This window comes from Neovison vison, chromosome 1 (assembly GCF_020171115.1).
Source record: "Neovison vison isolate M4711 chromosome 1, ASM_NN_V1, whole genome shotgun sequence".
In the NCBI taxonomy this organism is placed as follows: Eukaryota; Metazoa; Chordata; class Mammalia; order Carnivora; family Mustelidae; genus Neogale; species Neogale vison.
In genome coordinates this window covers 102,428,100-102,446,922 of record NC_058091.1, presented here as the reverse complement: position 1 = coordinate 102,446,922, position 18,823 = coordinate 102,428,100, and the positions used below count along the sequence as shown (strand labels likewise).

The window sequence follows — 18,823 nt, the reverse complement described above, 5'->3', positions numbered from 1 at the left end:
CCTGGTTTCTCATATTTTGGTCTTACTTTTTCCAACAAGGTACTTCATGTATTTAAGCCAGTGCCTCAGGTGGGAAAAAAAACAATCCTTTTCTTAAATCCTTTTTGGGGCTGTCCCCAAGATTATGCCACAATGACTTTGTATTGTACCTTAAAGAATCAGGTTAATTTCCTTGTGAATTTCATCTTTATTCATGCTTCAGTTTGAACAAGTTTCATCTTGAGTCATGCTATCATTCTGTCCCACTTCCATGTTGGAGCTAACACTAGAATATTTTCCCCTGTTGGATAACAGTGTTGTTATTCTAGAAATGTGTGTGTATGCTAGGGAAGTGCTCATGTGTTAGTTTACAGCCTTCTCTCCGTCCCTTTCTCAGGTGAGGGAAGGATTCCTGGATGTGTAAGGGCCATCCTTAAATTTTATACACATTCTGAGACTTAAGCAATCTGTAAATGAAGTTTTGTTTTACTTTACGATCATGTGCTTGTTTGGAAAAGGATTTTACTTTACAAAATCATTGAGCCTAATGTGTTGTCCGTATCACTTGAAGACTTGCATTCCTCTTTTCATGCTTTCTGGTTACTTTAGAATGACAGATGAAGAAAGAAATGAATTGGAAAAACAAGTGAAATCTCTTCAAGAAAGTTATAATTCTTTCTTCAGTGAATCTCTGAAACAACTACAAGAATCACAAACCTTAGGAGATAAAAAGGTAGAGGAGAAGGTAATATAATTTATTTAAAACATGAAGCTGTTTCAAGAGTCTTAGTTTTATCGCATGGTTGTAGGAATGTATGTCAGTGATAAATGACCTTGGATTTGTGTACATGGAAAAAACGTGGATGAAGTTTATTTAAGTATTTAGAGATCTCAGTGTTGTTTATTAAATGCAGTCTTACACTTGCTGTCATCAGTTTCTGTGACATCTTAATCTCTGCCTTGCATGGTAAAAGAAAAGAATCATTCATTTTTCTAACTCTTCTCTTTAAAAGCCATTCTTCTACTGCTGTATTAGGTATTTTACTATATAAATATGTTATAAAATAGCTTCAACTCATCTTTAAAGATGACACTAGAGTGTTATGCACTAGTTTCATTTTCAGAGATCACCGTGAGATTTACTGGAGGAATACTGGGCCATTTGTTATAGTGAGGATGCCCTAGCATCTTCTTAAAATGTAACAGGAATCACTTAAATTTTGGCCTGTCTTCTTTAAACTTTTGAAACTCGACAATACATATTCACAATATTCAACATAATATTCAGTGTTGAAAAAGTTATCTTGGTATTCAATTCCCTTACTCCCTGGAATACTACACACAGTATTTGTCACATTTTGGGGGTATGTAACAATTTTTCTGGTTCATTAGTTTTTTACTGTCTGCAAAGAAGTCTGTATGCTGTAAACATCAATAGCATGGGGTTTGGTTCTCTCTCTCATGTCAGTCGACTAATCTCACCCAGTTGCAGAGAGCATGATTTGCCTTCTTAGGTATGTGTTCTGTTTTCTCACTATCATCATTTACTCTGTTGTGTCCTCACTAACCTTGTTAATGTACACAATATTAAGTTTTCAATTCACAGATGCATGTTGTTTTCAAAGCTTTTATCACATCCTGTGCTGTTGAATAGATCACTGACATAGATCACTTGTGCATTTGAGCTGCCTAACATTCACAGCATTGCTGCGCCTTGGTAAGTAGAGGATTTTTATGTTGAAGTGTATTTATTTCTTAAAAAAATGCAAACTAAGTTTCATGAAATTCTGCCCACCCTTGGGTCACTGACTGATCTGAGAATTTTCTGTTCTCTTTTCAGCTGGATAAAGTGATTGGTGGCACCGTTGATCAGACAACTGGAGAAGTACTTTCCGTCTTTCAGGCCGTTTTAAGAGGCCTTCTAGACTATGACACAGGAATCAGGTTGCTTGAGACACAGCTAATGATTTCTGGTCTCATTTCACCAGAATTAAGAAAATGTTTTGACCTCCAAGATGCTGCAAGTCATGGCCTTATTGATGAGCAAGTTTTGTGCCAACTCAAAGAACTAAATCAAGTGAAGGAGATCATTTCTACTATGTCATCTCCCACAATTCCAGTGCTGGAAGCTTTGGCCCAAGGCATGATATCAGAATCCATGGCCATCAGAGTTCTCGAGATACTGCTTTCCACAGGCTTTCTAGTCACTCCAGCCACAGGAGAACAGTTGACCCTGCAGAAGGCTTTCCAACAGAACCTGGTTTCCTCAGCACTATTTTCTAAAGTCCTGGAAAGGCAAAACACATGTAAAGATCTTATTGACCCCTGCACTGCTGAGAAGGTGTCTTTAGCAGATATTATACAAAGAAGTATTTTACAGGAAAACACTGGGTTGCGGCTTCTACCTGTGAGACCGCAAGAAGGAGGCAGAATAACATTAAAATGTGGAAGAAACATAGGCATTTTAAGGGCAGCTCATGAAGGTCTTATAGACCGTGAAACCATGTTTAGGTTATTAGGTGCACAGCTTCTTTCCGGGGGTCTCATCAGTTGCAGCTCTGGTCAGAGAATGACCGTTGAAGAAGCTGTGGCAGAAGGGGTGATTGACAGAGACATGGCTAACAGTATTCTCACATATCAGGTTCAAACAGGTGGAATCATCCACTCAGACCCTCCTAAACGTTTGACGGTGGACGAAGCGGTCCAGTGTGATCTAATTACTTCAAGTAGTGCTCTTTTGGTCCTAGAGGCTCAGCGAGGCTATGTTGGACTCATTTGGCCTCACTCTGGTGAAATATTTCCTACATCGTCTTCCTTGCAGCAAGAATTGATTACAAATGAATTGGCATACAAAATCCTGAATGGCAGGCAGAAAATAGCTGCTCTTTATATTCCAGAAACTTCTCAAGTCATTGGTTTGGATGTTGCTAAGCAGCTGGGAATTATAGATAATAACACAGCATCGATTTTGAAAAATATAATACTGCCTGATAAAATGCCAGATTTGGGGGGTTTAGAAGCTTGTAAAAATGCCAGAAGATGGCTCTCTTTCTGTAAATTCCAACCATCCACAGTCCATGATTACAGGCAAGAAGAGGATGTTTTTGATGGAGAAGAGCCAGTGGCAACTCAGAGCTCAGAACAAACTAAAAAATTATTTCTGTCTTATTTGATGATAAATAGCTATATGGATGCAAACACAGGGCAGAGGCTCTTGCTGTATGATGGAGACTTGAATGAGGCTGTCGGGATGCTGCTGGAAGGCTGTAGTGCAGAATTTGAGGGCACACCCATCAAAGAATGTCTTGATACCTTAAGACTCTCTGGTGTTTTTCTGAATAATGCTCCAAGTGAAGAAAAGAATGACAGGTTAGCTTCGCCGAATAATTTTGGTACATGGCATTGTAGAGAACCTAAGCATAAAGAAATCCCTGAAGATAGAAAGCATGCCATAGATGAAGAGTTTAATGAAATGGGAAATAACATTACCAGTAGTGAATTCTGTGAGTCAGAAAACCTGGAAAATAGAATAACAACTGATCATATAGTCAAGACTTCATCCAGTGTGTGTGTTTCCAATTCTGCATCCTATTCAACACAGCCTGGGCTTGTAGCAGTTGGCATGCTTAGACAAGACTCTGAAGGCATACTTAAAAACAGTGAAAATCAAGGTCAAGTTGGAACAAGTGAACATGTCGGTGAATGTAGTCATTCTAAAAATATTCAAAACTTTGCAAGTGATTTGATAACAAATCCTATTATGAGATCAAAAACTAGTAGGATCTGTGACTTGAATGAAAAAGAGAATGAAGGTAATATAAGCAGGGATTTGACAATCTTTGACTATTCTCCCAGGCTGAGTGCCTTGCTAAGTCATGATAAATTGAGGAATGACCAGGAAAGCCTTAATGACCTACCTACCCTAGAGAGCAATGGAAATAAATGTGAAGACTCCACATCGCCCCTCAGTGACCAAACCAAGCTGTCAGGTCAACGAATGGGAGAGACTTTTCAAGAGCAGTTTCTGGGAATTGCAGCGATCAATATCAGTTTACAGGGAGAACGCTCTCAACAGAAACCTTTAAATAAAGGTGACAGTCCTCCTCAGGTCCAGTCTTGCGATGATAAATGTATTTCAGAAACTTATGGCGAAGAGGAAAAATTGGGTGCTGCCTCTTCACAGAAACCTGAAGACAAGCCATCTGGGTCCAAAATGGAAGAGGACACCTGTGCCATGACCCCGCAGGGCTCATCTCCTGTCTGCAGCCCACTGCTGCTTGAAGGAACTGTTGGTGCTGGCGACTATGAAACATCACTCCTGGATGATCAGCCAAGTGTGACAGAAACAGACACTGACAGTGAAGATGATTTTTATGATACTCCCTTGTTTGAAGATGACGACCATGATTCTATGCTTCTGGAAGGGGACGATCGTGATTGTTTACAGCCTGAGGACTATGCCACACTGCAAGAGGAAACTGATGGGGTTTCTCCCTCTGGGGATGGATTTTATGATATTTCAAGAGAGAATGGAAGTTCTGTGATAGCCCAGGGGGCACTGGTTGACAGCCTAAGTGTGAGGGGAGGCCCAGACTCTCCCCAGGGTGTTCTCATGGCTACCGAGAATGTTGGAGTCGATCTTGGTGAGAGAATCCATTCAGGTTCAGTTGGCTCACACGAGGGCAACAGACCATTGCTGGAAACTGTATCAGAAAGGGAAAGCTCAAACAGCCTTGAAGGTGATGAGTCTGACTCATCGACTGATTATGAAATTGGAGAAAGAAAAGAGAGCTTTAGTGCTTCGTTAAAATTTGATGACACTGGGTGTTGGAGAGGGAGAACAGAAGAACATATAACTGGACAAGAATTTACATCTGAGACTGAGCAGTTAGATTCTATGCAAAGTGGAGAAAGTTATGGGGATTATGTATATGACAGTGATGATGATGATGATGATGATGGCAATGATGAAGAAGGAGTAGAAGGTGACAGTGAGGAGCCCTGGTGCCAGGATAAGCCTGAAGATACAGATAGCCAGTTGCATGCTGCTGCAGTAGGTGAAAAGGAAAACACTCAGGACAGTCAGAGTTTTAATGAAAGAATTCTCCTGGATAGAATGCACAACTGCAGTTTTTTAGAAAACCAGCAAGGTGTGAATGCTTTACAGCTAGAATCAACTAGTATAAGGAGCTTGGTTATGGAAAGAAACAACCTTCAAGAATATACAACTGAGGTTGTTGGAAAAAGCCCAGAAAATCCTTTGAATCATGAGCTGGCCCTTAAGGATATATTGTTGCCAATCACTAAAGATGCTGAATCAGAAGACATCTTTGGCTCGGTAGCTATTTTACACAATACTGATACCTGTTCAACTTCTGAAGTAGATAACGATCTAATGAACCTGAAGATTAAGTTGATCGAAGGGCCAGAATCTACTGACTCTGTGAAAGGTGGAGATCCATATTCCAAGAATGTGACCCTTCCAGTCTGCTCATCTTTTGATGCTATCATTTGTTCTGAGCCCGATTTAATGGGAAAGCCCGCTGAGGAAAGCCGTTTGTCATCCATAGCCTCTATAACTGCCAAGGAGCATCAAGGAAATGAAAGAGGTCTAATTGTAAAGGAAGGCGACCAAAGCAGTATACTAACAGAAGACGAAACGCCAGTTCATAAAGTGTGCTCAGGTAAAGGAGAGGTGCGAGGAGAAGGTCTACAAGAAGATAATAGGTATCTTGGACTTTTGTCTAATGAAGGTACGATGGGGAGTCTTGCTTTAGGTAATGACCAGTGTCCATTTCCACAAATCACAGACAGTGAAGAACATAATCAGAAAGGAGGCCTGAAAAAAGTAAGTGTAACTCTTAGAGATGAACCAGAGAGCCCACAGACAGTGGTATGCGAAAGTCCTGTTCAGTTTGAGAATCTTGAAGAAATATTTGACTCCTCAGTTTCCAGAGTGATCGGTGCTGACATGACTTCAGACATTCTGTTGTCCGAAGGGGATACAAGAACTGAGAGAGATTCATTCACTGATGGGCCTAAGAAAGACTCTGACCTATTCACTTACTTAAAACATTGTACAAAAGATGTAAAAGCAAAGGATGTCTCAAAACCCAGTGAAGGTATCCCAAGCTGTGTTCTAACAGCTTCCCCTGCTGTGAAGGGGCACGTACAGTTTGGAGTAAATGATGTAAAAGAGAAGACCACTCTTACCCAGGAAATCTCACCTCTAAATGAGATGGCCCAACAGAGTGGTCCTTGTACTAAAGAAAGTACCTCAGAAGGGGGAACAGGAATTGCTCAGTTCACACCAGAAAGGAAGGAAAGCACACTGTCAATCTTACCTCCTAGAAGTGTGGAAGACCAGGGGGAAAATAACAATTTTGTGCCACCAGAACTCTGCACAAATGGAGTAAGAAATGGTAACTCCAGGAGCCCTTTAAGCACAGACTGCTCATTATCAGAAATTAACAGTAGGGTGGAAATAATTGAGCAACAGCAGCAAAAGGAACACACCTTGTCTCTAGGACTCCAAGAAAAGGAGGTTCAGTTTCCTGAGTTATCTCAGGTATTTGTTGAGGATGTAAAGGATATCTTAAAAAGTATACTGGAAGAAGGCCCCATGAATCCTCAAGAGGTTGAAGAATCTTCAGTCTGTGCAGACACCAAAACTTTACTTCAAAACTTAATTAAAAGAGTTAGCACATCACAATTGGCAAATGAAGCATCTGGTGTGCCCAGTGACTTTGAAGTTGGTGACTGTTCTGGGGTTTCCCCCGTGAACAACTCACCAGAACTGAAAGCAGAGAGCAGCAATGATCCATTCTATATTGCAAATCTGAAGTCTGAGCTTCTCCTTGATATACTTAGGCAAAATCAGTATAAGCAGAAAATTACTGGAGCATTTGAATTGATAAAAGAATTAACCCAGATGGAGTATGAGCTAGAGAAAAGAGGTATAACCTCTAAAGTAGATCCATTGCAACTTGAAAATATTTTCTACAAGCTGCTGGCTGACACGTACTCAGAGAAGGTGGAACAGGTCAGTGACTTGAATCAAAAATCACCCACTACTCCTGAGATGGTGGATGAAAAGTCACCCGTTCTTGATGATCTTAAAAGCAAAGAAGGAAACCATTGTTCCCTTAGTTCACAAAATATAAAAGATATTAGACTAGAAAGTTCGACTGTGTGTACATCAGCATTGCCAAGCGATGAGAAGCTGGGGGAGCTATGCAGTGATACCCCAGACCATTTGGAAAGTATTTCAGGGTCAAAAGGAATGACGTCTGGAGATAGCTCAGTGGAACAAGTAAGTTGATTTTACATTTTTATATGGCAGTAGCTGCATGAAACATTTGGGAATAACCCCATATATTTTATTTGCTTTAAAAAACAATGTAAAGGCTATTGAATTAAAGTGTCCAAATTTGTGTTTAGTTTTCCACTGAATTACAGCAGTGTTCACAGCACACATCAAAAATGCATGAGTATTTGGCTTTACTTCAAGATATGAAGCCCCCTTTAGACAGCCAGGAGTCTCTGGATAATAATCTGGAAGCTTTGAGGAACCAACTTAAACAGTTAGAGGTAAGAACTGTCCACTGCCTGTTACGAACGGTTGTCAGCTGGTGTTAATTTGGAAAAATGAGCATTGGGCTTTACTCTTATATTTAGAATGGATTGTGGTTGGTGTTTTCACTGAATGGTTCTGGGATATCTGTTTTTCGCAGACGTTTGAATTGGGATTGGCTCCAATTGCTGTTCTTTTAAGAAAAGATGTGAAGTTGGCAGAAGAGTTTTTAGAGTCTCTTCCCAGTGACTTCCCCAGTGGACAGCTGGAGGAATTGCGGACTAGCCACCAAAATTTGCAGACTGCTTTCTCTTCCCTCAGCAGTGTGTCTTCAGAAAGAATGAAACACGTCATGCTTGCAATTGACTCTGAAATGGTAGGCATCGAAGCATTTCACGCCAAGTCAGAATTTGAGTTTTGAAGAATATTTGATTATTTGAAAATTTAGTCATGAGATGAAGTCTTTTTTGTTTTAATACTGCTAGAGCCTTGAAACAGAGCCAGTTTTTGTAGGAATTTGAAATTTGGTAATTGAAATGAACACATGGTTTTATTTTCTAGTCTAAACTAGCAGTTTCCCATGAAGAATTTCTACAGAAACTGGAGTCTTTCTCATCTTGGATATCCGAGAAGAGCAAGTCTGTGAAGGATATTGAGATTGTGAATGTACAAGACGCTGAACATGTGAAGAGAAGTTTGGAATTTCTCAAGGCAAGTATCAAAACAAATGAGATAAAGTACATTTAAAAACCTCAGGTTTAATATAACAACTGTTTACAGGAACAATCATGACTGCTAAATCTTAAAGGGTTATTTCCTTCCTTGTCTCTAAGAGATGTTTGTTCATAACTAGCACAACCATAAAATAATCACAACTTATGGTTATCATTCTGATGCTTTCCCAACTGCCTTATCAGTGCCTTACCACCACTGACATCTTAAGATTTATATTCATGTATGTATTAGTCAAATAAATATGTAATTGTTAAATTAGTCTTAAAAGTACATCATAGTTCTTAACTTGAATAGCATGCCTCATGAATGATGCTTAGGCTCCTGGCCTGAGTCAGAAAACTGAAATTGTAGTTCGTTGAATTTATGTTTCAGATTCCCCATTGGCTCATTTTATGTGAAACCACAATTACATGGATATTGTCAATATTAACAAGGAATATTTTAATGTTTATTTTCCCCTTTAACATGCCAAATCTATGTAAGTTTGGGTCTTTATCTTTTGTTACAGTTAAACATTTTAAATGTGATATGGAGGCAAGATTAAAGTATTAAAATATGAAAAGATTAAAATATTCTTAGAGGAGGGGCACCTGGGTGGCTCAGTCGGTTAAATATCCGACTCTTGATTTCGGCTCAGGTCATGATCTCAGGGTTGTGAGATTGAGCCCCTCTTTGGGCCCTGCACTCAGCAAGGAGTCTGCTTGAGATGCTCTCTTCTCCGTCTGTCCCTCCTCCTGCACACTCTCTCTAAAAAATAAGTTAGAGAAATTAAAAAAAAATTCTTAGAGAAATTGTCTTCCCATATAATATTAAGTACCATAGTATTTAAATAATTTCATCATTACCATCCACTATCAGGTGCTGAATAGATTTTTGACTAACCGAATCATGAAAACATGTCAGTAAAACCTTGAGTCCCTGATAGAAGAAGGATATATATATATTTAAAGATTTTATTTATTTATTTGTCAGAGAGGGAGAGAGAGCAAGCACAGACAGACAGAGAGGCAGGCAGAGGCAGAGGGAGAAGCAGGCTCCCTGCCGAGCAAGGAGCCCGATGTGGGACTCGATCCCAGGACGCTGGGATCATGACCCGAGCCGAAGGCAGCTGCTCAACCAACTGAGCCACCCAGGCGTCCCAGAAGAAGGATATTTTAAAATATTATCAATACAAGTTTTATATTATGGCTTACTTCCCATTTTATAACTTGCACTGTTTTGTTCACAGAACATGTTAAAAGACCTTGGACACACCAAAGTGCAGCTGGAGGCCACTGCCCTTGATGTGCAGTTCTTCATTTCTGAGTGTGCACAAGACCTGTCTCCCAGCCAAAGCAAACAACTCCTGAGGCTCCTAAATACCACTCAGAAGTGTTTTCTTGATGTGCAGGAATCAGTAACTGCCCGGGTAGAGCACCTAAAGACTCAGTTACAGCTAGAACAAGACCTTGATGATCAGAAGGTTTGCCTTTCTTTGTGGAGCTGGAATTCTTTGTTTTTAGTTCTTTTGTGTGAAACGTGTTATGTGGAAACCCCGGGATCCAGAAAGGCAGTTAGTGGACAGGGTATAATGGAGAGATGCTGGAATATATAAGAATATTGTTTTCCACAAGAATGCTATAGTTTATTTTAATTTTTATGACTCCATGAAACCACCATTTTTAAGTGGGAGTCTTGATTTTTTTTGGGGGGGGAATAGGAAATATGGATGCACTCAGATTTTGATAAATTGATGAACATATGGACAAAGAAGAGTAAGGTATCTTTTCCCACTGGGAGGAAGGAGGGCACAGCAGCATGGAGCATGGGCTCTGGAGTCAGAGTGGCTGAGCTCACCTCCCAGCTACCCTCAGTCATGTGTGACCTAGGGCACATCGCTCAATCATGGTTGTCTCAGTGGTAAATATGAAATAGTAACCGTGCTTACCTGGTAGTACTGTGAGCACTAATAAAAGAATGACTATAGAACATATAGTACTTTACTTGCCTGGCATGTGTTGGGCTTCTAGGAAACATGATCAGTGGTATAAGATGCATAACTAGTGTATAAATAGTAGGAAAAGGAAAGGTGTGAGTATTAGTACTGATTTACCAAATTAATCTCTTGATCGAGTGAATTATATTAGAGTGCTACATCTAATAGCAGTAGTGAGCAGAGGGGTGGCAGTGGAATTAGGCACAGTAATTAAGTAAAAACATTGCATGCAGTGCTCCTTTTAGTTTTTCTTGAAGCCCCTAGGCGTTGTCTTCCGCATGATAACCCAAGTACACATAGCAGATACGTTAACAGACAAACCACAACTAACTTCTGTTTTGATATCCTTTTGCAGAATTAATTGTGTGTGTCGCAGGTTTCGAGAGCTTAAGAACATGGAATGTTCCTTCCTGTGGGTCAGAAGCTCCATCTCTTACCCATATGCATGGCCAGTATTCTCCTGAGCAGTTTCATCCGAACATGAGCTCCTTCTTTGTATACGGGACATGCTCTTACTTTCTGTGTCACCTTGCTCCATATGTACCCCACTGCTATCATGTTTACAGCATACACAGAAAAACTTGCAAGATATGTTCTGATTTTGAAGTTAGAACTTGTACAATGTGCAGAACTTGCAAAATGTGTTCTCATAAGGAGGAATCACAATAGTGAGTTTATGACCACACATCTAAGGTGCTTTGATTTTGCCCTGTTTAGATCGTGGCAGAACGTCAGCAGGAGTACAAAGAGAAACTCCAAGGAATATGCGATCTCCTCACCCAGACTGAAAACCGCCTCATTGGTCACCAGGAAGCCTTCGTGATTGGAGATGGCACAACTGAGTTAAAGAAGTATCAGTCCAAGCAGGAGGTAAAATTTGGTTTTGCATCAGCAGGTTTCTGTTGATACTAATAGTATTATTAGCAAGTCATGTCAGCTATTCTGAGCCAAGGTGAGCTTTCAAGTTGATACTAAGAGTTACATTTCCAGCTTCAAGAAAGCCAATAATTTTCTTGACTGGTGTTGGTGAGATATTGAGGGAAGGCGCTGTAAAGGAGGTTGCTAATGGAAGTACCTTGCGTAAGGAGTTAAAACTTGTCTCCCCTTAAGGCCAGCTCACTCAGTTGTACAGTAGCCATTTGTCTGGGTTCTTTCTCTTTCTTAACTTCCTATTCCTTTCATCTTTCTCCACAATTTGTCCCTCTTCATCACATGAACAAACAATAAAGAGAGGTAAAGATAGCTTGATTTTGGTGTCAGGAGAAAGAACATTCTCATGATAACTAGATAGCTCTTGGTTCAAATGCAAGATACTCCACACTGTTAGCTTTATAAAGAACCTCTTCAAGCCTTAGTTTCTTTGTTGGTCATACCTCACTGATTGTAGGAGTTGAGCAAATGCTGTGTGTTAATTAAGTGACTAGCACAGTTAATGGCACATAGTACTGGCTCAGTAAGTAGTATATCTTTCCATTCAAATACTTAGAATGATTTGATAAAGCTTAAATTAAAAATACGGAAAAATATTGCGGAAGTTCAAACACAGGATAATTTGGAGAATGAAAACACAAAGTAAAGGAGGAAAAGAAGAGAAAAATTCCATAGGGAAATCTAGATGGAGCGAAGCTATAACTGCTGAGGAGAGATCTTAATTTTGAGCTTCCTAGCAACTGTGACAAAGAAGCAAACATTGCATATTAGAGAGCCTTGGGGTTTAGAAGAAGTTATCTTAGTTCACTGGGAGAATTTGTTTTTATCCTGAGTAATAAATATATATTAAAAAATAAATGTTTAGAAACTGAATAAATAGCAAATAGTAGTGTCATGTCTTTAAAAGCTCCTATAAATGTGTTCATATAGTGTGATAATATCTGGTGTGTGCAAATTTGTATAGATTATATTATTAAATTCATTTTTTTTCAAAGATTTATCTATTTATTTTAGACAGAGCAGGAGGAGGGACAGAGGGAGAGGGAGAGAAATCCTCAGCAGACTCCCCGCTGAGTGTGGAGCCCAGGGCCGGGCTTGATCCCGGGACTGTGAGATCGTGACCCAAGCTGAAACCAAGAGTCAGGCACTTAACCAACTGAGCCACCTACACGCTCCTGAAGTTCATGTTGCGCAGTGGCAGTATCGTAGCCAATGAGGTTTATCCGAGGCGCGATTATTGCTAATTGAAACATAAATTTTTATGTTTTAGAAATATGAAAATCTCACACTTTCTTTAATGTCGTTTGAGATTTCACATTAAATTGAATATTGTGATTTAAGTAAACCAACTCAGATTGACTCTGTGTTTTCAACCTATAAATAAGTGTTCGATTCTTCTCTGCTCACTCCCTGTTTTAGAATTACAGCTCTCGTAGAATTAAGTAGGTAATAATTTAATAAGAGTTTTTTTTTTCTTTTGTGTTATAAGGAATTACAGAAAGATATGCGAGGAAGTGCACAGGCCTTGGCAGAAATAGTGAAAAATACGGAGAAATTCTTAAAAGAGAATGGCGAAAAGCTATCACGAGAAGATAAAGCTTTGATTGAGCAAAAACTCAATGAAGCCAAGTTTAAGTGTGAACAGCTTAATCTAAAGGCAGAACAATCCAAAAAGGAGCTGGATAAAGTTGTGACAACAGCAATCAAAGAAGAAACTGAAAAGGTCCTCATTCCAATATGTAGTACACTGTTGCTTTGTTGAAGATGATTAGTGCAACAGCTACTTGAAGTTTTAAGTGGTATCAGGTGCCAGTAAGCAATGATTAGTACCAGAGACGAGAATGATGGGTTTCCAGTCATATAATTGGCCAAATATTATAGAAAGTTTGAAAAACTCGTTTTAACTTAAAAAAAATTTTTTTAAGTGGGATTGTCAGGCTTTCTACTTGGGAAATGCATGAGACTCAATCAATTTTAGTTAAAATTTCAGAATGCCCAGTAACTACCTGTGACTCTAAGGTTTAATTTCACTGTGTTCAGTTTTCAGTGTGTGTCCATTTTTAGTACCCCCACTCTAATTTTAAATGATTTTAAATATTTACTTTTGGAATGTCTTAAAACTGGTGCCTCAGCCAGCATATAGAAAACCTCCTGTGAACTTCCTCTCTCCAGGTGGCAGCTGCAAAGCAACTGGAAGAGAGCAAAACCAAAATAGAAAACCTGCTGGACTGGCTGTCCAATGTGGACAAAGACTCCGACAGAGCAGAGGTCAAACAGAGACAGGTCATTGAACAGAACGGAACTCATTTTCAAGAAGGCGATGGCACGTCGGTGATGGGAGAGGAGGATGAGGTTAATGGTAACCTGTTGGAAACTGATGTTGATGGACAAGTTGGAACCACTGAGGAGAATCTGAACCAGCAGTACCAGAAAGTTAAGGTTTGTTGTTTTAAACAGAGTGATATTGTCAAATTCTGTCTCTTAGGTCTGTGGAAATGGGGCACCTGAGTTCTCTCTTGAAACCTTAATGACCACTGACAGTAAAGCCCCACCTTCTAGGGTGCATCATTGTGTCAGATATAAGTTGCTGTGAGAACTCTAAGCAAGAAACAATGAGAACTAAGTCATGAGATGTGGCATTCTTCTAACTGGAGCAAATTTGTGAAGAATTATAGAAAGAATGATAGCTGGTATTAATTAACGGCAAATAGATAACAGTTATGGTGGACCCTGCAGGCTCCTTTCTCAGCTCTTCCCATCTGAACACCCTGAGTCCCCCTGGCCCCCTGCTCCCTTGGAAGTGGGGGGCTGCATTCTCATTCCACAGGTGGGGAAACTGGAACGTACAGAAGTGAAGTCGCTTGTCCAAGTGTACACATCTAGCGCTGGAGCAGAGGCAACTTTTGAAAACCTTTTTCAGAGTGTCACATAACTGACCATTTTATTTCAGCATGTGGCTTTTGTCGTCACAAAATCAGATGACTAGACTGGAGGCCCCTTTGCAGTTTTGGGAGTTTTCTTCCGTGTCTTTGTCTTTGGAGTCCTTGGAATAGAAGGTTTTTATACTCTAGGAAATATAAGTCAAACAAGAAGAAGAGTGGAAGTATTTATTGTATTCATAGTTTATGGGGGCTATTCCAGAACCTTACTGTAATTATCTCTTAAAAAGAAAAAGTTAATGAATTCCTTTAGGAATGAGTCAGCTACAAAGAAGTCGGAAAAGGTTAGTAACTTGACCCAATGAGTGAAAATACCAGTGGGTGGATTCAAACATAAAGAGGCCTCATAGGAAAGCTCTTGTTTTTAGCCACAGCATGATGTTTGCCTTCTGATCTTTTTGCTTCTAAGGATATGGGTCTCTGAAAGTGCTTTAGGAATTCTTAATGTCCTGACAGAGTTCAGAAACAGCCCAAGGGCCTGGCCAGGGCTTCTGTTTCCAGTACTTTCTAGTTGTGCCACATGTCCTAGGCCACATGGTTTCTTCCCTCAGCCCAGATTTCCTCATTTATAAAAGGAAGGGGATGGATCAGATCATTTATAAGGTGTTCCATATGTCTAACCTCCTATGTGCGGAGGACCCACTGGAGGGCAATCTATGGTTATAGCTCAAATGTCAAAGACATAGTCTGTGGGAGAAAAGTTCTTTGGACAAAAATATCATGTGTCCATGATGTGGCAGGCATTGTTATAGATAGAATACAAATATTAATGAGTCTGTTCTCAGCTGACTGATGGGGATCAGACTTATAAGTGAACAGTTTTCTTACAACAATGCTTCTCAGTCCTGTTTATTTCATAGCATAGTTATTCTTATTAGCCCTTGGTGCTAACACTGTTCTAGGTGCATGGGATTTCCCAGTGAGCAAAATAAATTCCCTGCCATGGTGCTTGCCTGTGAGGATAGTGAGGATGATATTTATTAATAACTAAATTTTATACAATATGGGATGTTAGAAGGTAATGATCTTTTGCTAAAAGAAGTAAGTTGAGTTGGTATGGGTGGGTGAGCATGGGGTCGGGAACCACTTAGCAGCATTAAATAGGATCATTTCTGAGCAGGTCTCCCTGAGACGATGAGATTTGCGTGAAGACTTAGAGGGGATGTGTGCGAGAGATACCTGAGGGAAGAGCTGTTACCAGATGAGAAGACCTGGGGAAAAAAGCCCCTAATGTGCCTCACTTGGTGGGGGTAGAGGTAGTGGTTTGAGACACTGGAGTTCCTGGAGTGGGGATGGGGGTGGACCAAATAGTCAGAGAGCTCTGAGGTAATGTTATCATTACATTGGCTCCCTGTGAACCATTATGAGAAGTTTTGGAAATTACCTCAAAGGATTCTTATCTTTTTTGCCATAGTTGTATGGATATTGGGGTGAATGGAAGCAGCTGCTGTTGCTGGAGAGAAAGAGACTCCAGCTACCTGACACCCGCCCAGCTGCCCTGAAGGCTGAGGACGCAGTAGCTCTGCACACCCGTTCTCTGCTTTTAGAGTGGATTTTAATCCCTGGCATATGCCGGGCTTACCAGGAAGGAGTCTGCACACATGATCTCATGGACTCGTGTCGGCAAACCTAGGATGTGTAGGACTCATTGTCTCCTTTTCCTCACGTAGGAAGCTGAGGTCCAGTGAAGCCCAGTAGCTCCAGTATTCCCTTTGACTGTGTATGTTCCTCTAACTTTGTCTGGGCTTCTCCGAAGGTGTATTGTTCTTGCTTAATTGTTGTCCTAGTGTTTTTATAGCCTTCAAATTAACAAATTCTCTTTTTCCTTCTTAAGTGTCTTCTCAGGATCATTTCTTAATAAAAATGTTGTATTTTGTTGCTCAGTAGTTAGCTTAAGACAGGATCAGTTCCTTCGGGATGGTTGTCAGGAAGCAGTGACTAGAATGAGATCAGACTGTAGGTGCTTGTCTTTCAATTGGAAGAGATATTCATCACATTTTTTCCAAACTTCTCAAAATCAGTACTTATCTTCTGTGACTATCTAAGGGCTGTTTTAGAGAAGATTAGAAAATCTCCATAAAAATGAAATTAGGATGGTCAAGTCTGCTCTTCTGAAATGCGCGCACATGAGGGAAATACAGGGCACCTTGGTGAGGTTCATGAGAATCCAGTCACCGGCCTGTGGCTCATTTAAGTCTGTCCATCCTGAGGTGACTGGGGTTGGGGGGACCCCAACAGCTTCCTCTGTGTAACCCTGTCACAGCTCTGACCTCCCGGCTGATGTGTTCTCACGCAGGCCCGACACGAGAAGATCGCCTCTCAGCACCAGGCTGTCCTCGTGGCCACTCAGGCTGCGCAAGCCTTGCTCGATACACAGGGCCACCATCTGTCTCCCGAGGAGAAAGAGAAACTGCAGAAGAACATGAAGGAACTGAAAGCACACTATGAGGCCGCGCTGGCCGAGTCGGAGAAGAAGATGAAGTTGACTCACTCTCTGCAGGAGGAACTGGAGAAGTTCGACGCCGACTACAGCGAGTTCGAGCACTGGCTGCAGCAGTCAGAGCAGGAGCTGGAAAACCTGGAGGCAGGCGCAGACGACCTCGGCGGCTTGCTGACCAAGCTGAAGCGGCAGAAGAGTTTCTCAGAGGATGTCATTTCTCACAAAGGGGACTTGAGGTACATCACGATTTCTGGAAACAGAGTGTTAGAAGCAGCCAAATCTTGCAGCAGGAGAAGTGGCAGCAGCAAGGCTGCCCAGGAAAGCATCGATACTTCGGCGACCCACAGAGAGGTCCAGGGCAAACTGGATCATGCCACCGATCGGTTCAGGTCTCTCTACTCGAAGGTAATTTTATTTTTTTAAATTTTTTTATTTTTTAAGATTTTATTTATTTATTTGACAGACAGAGATCACAAGTAGGCAGAGAGGCAGGCAGAGAGAGAGAGAGGAGGAAGCAGGCTCCTTGCTGAGCAGAGAGCCTGATGCAGGGCTTGATCCCAGGACCGTGGGATCATGACCTGAGCCAAAGGCAGAGGCTTTAACCCACTGAGCCACCCAGGCGCCCCAAAGGTAATTTTATTTTTAAGGGGAGATTAGCCTGTGACTATAGTTTCGCCCTGTCCTCTCCACTTTGGTTTTGGAATTACAAGTGAGAAAGCGAAGAACTGAAGCAGAGGACATGAGGTGGTTTCATCCTCATTCCCTTTTTCTTACTCATTTGCTTTACCTCAGCAAACGTGTTTGAAAGTTAAGAGCCTCAAGGTATCGATTTAGGTTTTTTTGCAAGTGGTTTACAGACGGCCTTAACTCTAAAACGCCAATATCCGATCTGACCACCAGGTGGCATTTGTGTTTTGGTTCCGGACCTGAAGCGTGGCTTGCTGACTTGCAGCTTCTCAGGCTTGGAACCAAACTTTCACGTCATATCATTTTCCCTTCACACTTTTTTGTTTGTAATGCTTCCCAGCTAACAGACTGTTTCAGCTTCTCCTTGTGCACAAGCAGAAGGCTTTTGTTAAAAAAAAAAAATACAAAAACCCGTAGAACTAAGAAGACATTTCCCTCTTCACAGTATAAGCTGAACAGACTAACCGAGTCACACAAATGGTTTGAGGAGCATCATTGATTATTGGCCTTTGCTCCATTCTGCTCTAGATTATTTGCCCGGCTTGTGCAACTTCAGTCTTGGGTGACATAGAAGTGATTTATAAAGTACTTTGAAAACTTTTCCATCAAATGTGACATAGAAGTGATTTATAAAGTACTTTGAAAACTTTTCCATCAAATACATAGCTATCCATGTGGTATATAAAACTTGGAATGTGTCCGGTAGGTTAGTTCCCTTGGTGATTGATACCTGAATTCTCCATTCGGCGATGAGACCCAGCCCCTGTAAACATGTTTTTGCACTGGTATAAATCTAGGACTATCTCTTCATTTTTATGGTTACTTTTTGAAGATACTTCTTCACATGAAGGAAAAATATCTTAGTCCTATCATTTTTCCCTAACTTTGGTTGAACTCTGGTGTTTTCCAAATTGCCTAACTCGTAGGTCCTATGGTTTTTTAACACATATACAGTAGGATTTTAATCCTCCACCCTTCATTTCTTCTGAGTTTTCATTTTTATTGTTTTTTAGTGCAATGTTCTTGGGAATAACCTTAAAGACCTGGTGGATAAATATCAACACTACGAAGAAGCTTCATGTGGACTTCTTTCTGGGCTCCAGGCCTGTGAGGTCACAGCGAGCAAACACTTATCTGAACCCATCGCTGTGGACCCTAAAAATCTGCAAAGGCAGTTAGAGGAGACCAAGGTAAGAGAAGGAGACCGAGAAGGAGAGGCAGAGAGAAAAGTGAGCGATCCAGCCCTTTAGTTGTCTTGAAAGCATTCTGCTCCCCCCACACTTTTGTGAGCGTTTTACTTTGGAAATGGAACAGAGGATGGGAAACATACTTCTCTTTCTAATTCACAGTCCATTAATTTCTTTTTCTAATGAGGTTGTGTTTTCCACTGTTGTGAATGGGTTGACACTGCTGTTATGGCTTGCATCCCACTGCTCCTTCCTCCCTAAAGAAAAATCTGTATTTCCCTGACCAAATAAGCATCTTTATACTTACTTATTTTGTTCATTGTCTTTCTCCTCCATTGGAAGTAAGTCCCATGAAGGCAGGTGTTTTCTCTCTTTTGT

At 40.8% G+C, this 18,823-nt stretch overlaps 1 protein-coding gene and 1 pseudogene across 26 annotated transcripts in view; both read left to right on the top strand.

Annotated features, from left to right (window-relative positions):
• DST (dystonin) overlaps window positions 1–18,823 on the top strand; it is a 471,247-nt gene that overhangs the window by 333,124 nt on the left and 119,300 nt on the right. For 17 of the 26 annotated variants that reach the window (XM_044253404.1, XM_044253203.1, XM_044253415.1 and 14 more), the window contains 11 exons: window positions 589–724; window positions 1,820–7,291; window positions 7,420–7,569; window positions 7,713–7,928; window positions 8,114–8,263; window positions 9,516–9,749; window positions 10,980–11,132; window positions 12,682–12,915; window positions 13,365–13,631; window positions 16,428–16,976; window positions 18,272–18,448. In XM_044253404.1, coding sequence (XP_044109339.1) covers window positions 589–724; window positions 1,820–7,291; window positions 7,420–7,569; window positions 7,713–7,928; window positions 8,114–8,263; window positions 9,516–9,749; window positions 10,980–11,132; window positions 12,682–12,915; window positions 13,365–13,631; window positions 16,428–16,976; window positions 18,272–18,448 — 7,738 coding nt within the window. The remainder of the gene's footprint in view (window positions 1–588; window positions 725–1,819; window positions 7,292–7,419; window positions 7,570–7,712; window positions 7,929–8,113; window positions 8,264–9,515; window positions 9,750–10,979; window positions 11,133–12,681; window positions 12,916–13,364; window positions 13,632–16,427; window positions 16,977–18,271; window positions 18,449–18,823) is intronic. The other 9 variants (XM_044253351.1, XM_044253339.1, XM_044253322.1 and 6 more) reach the window with 3 other exon arrangements.
• On the top strand, window positions 12,376–12,503 carry LOC122897250 (annotated as a pseudogene).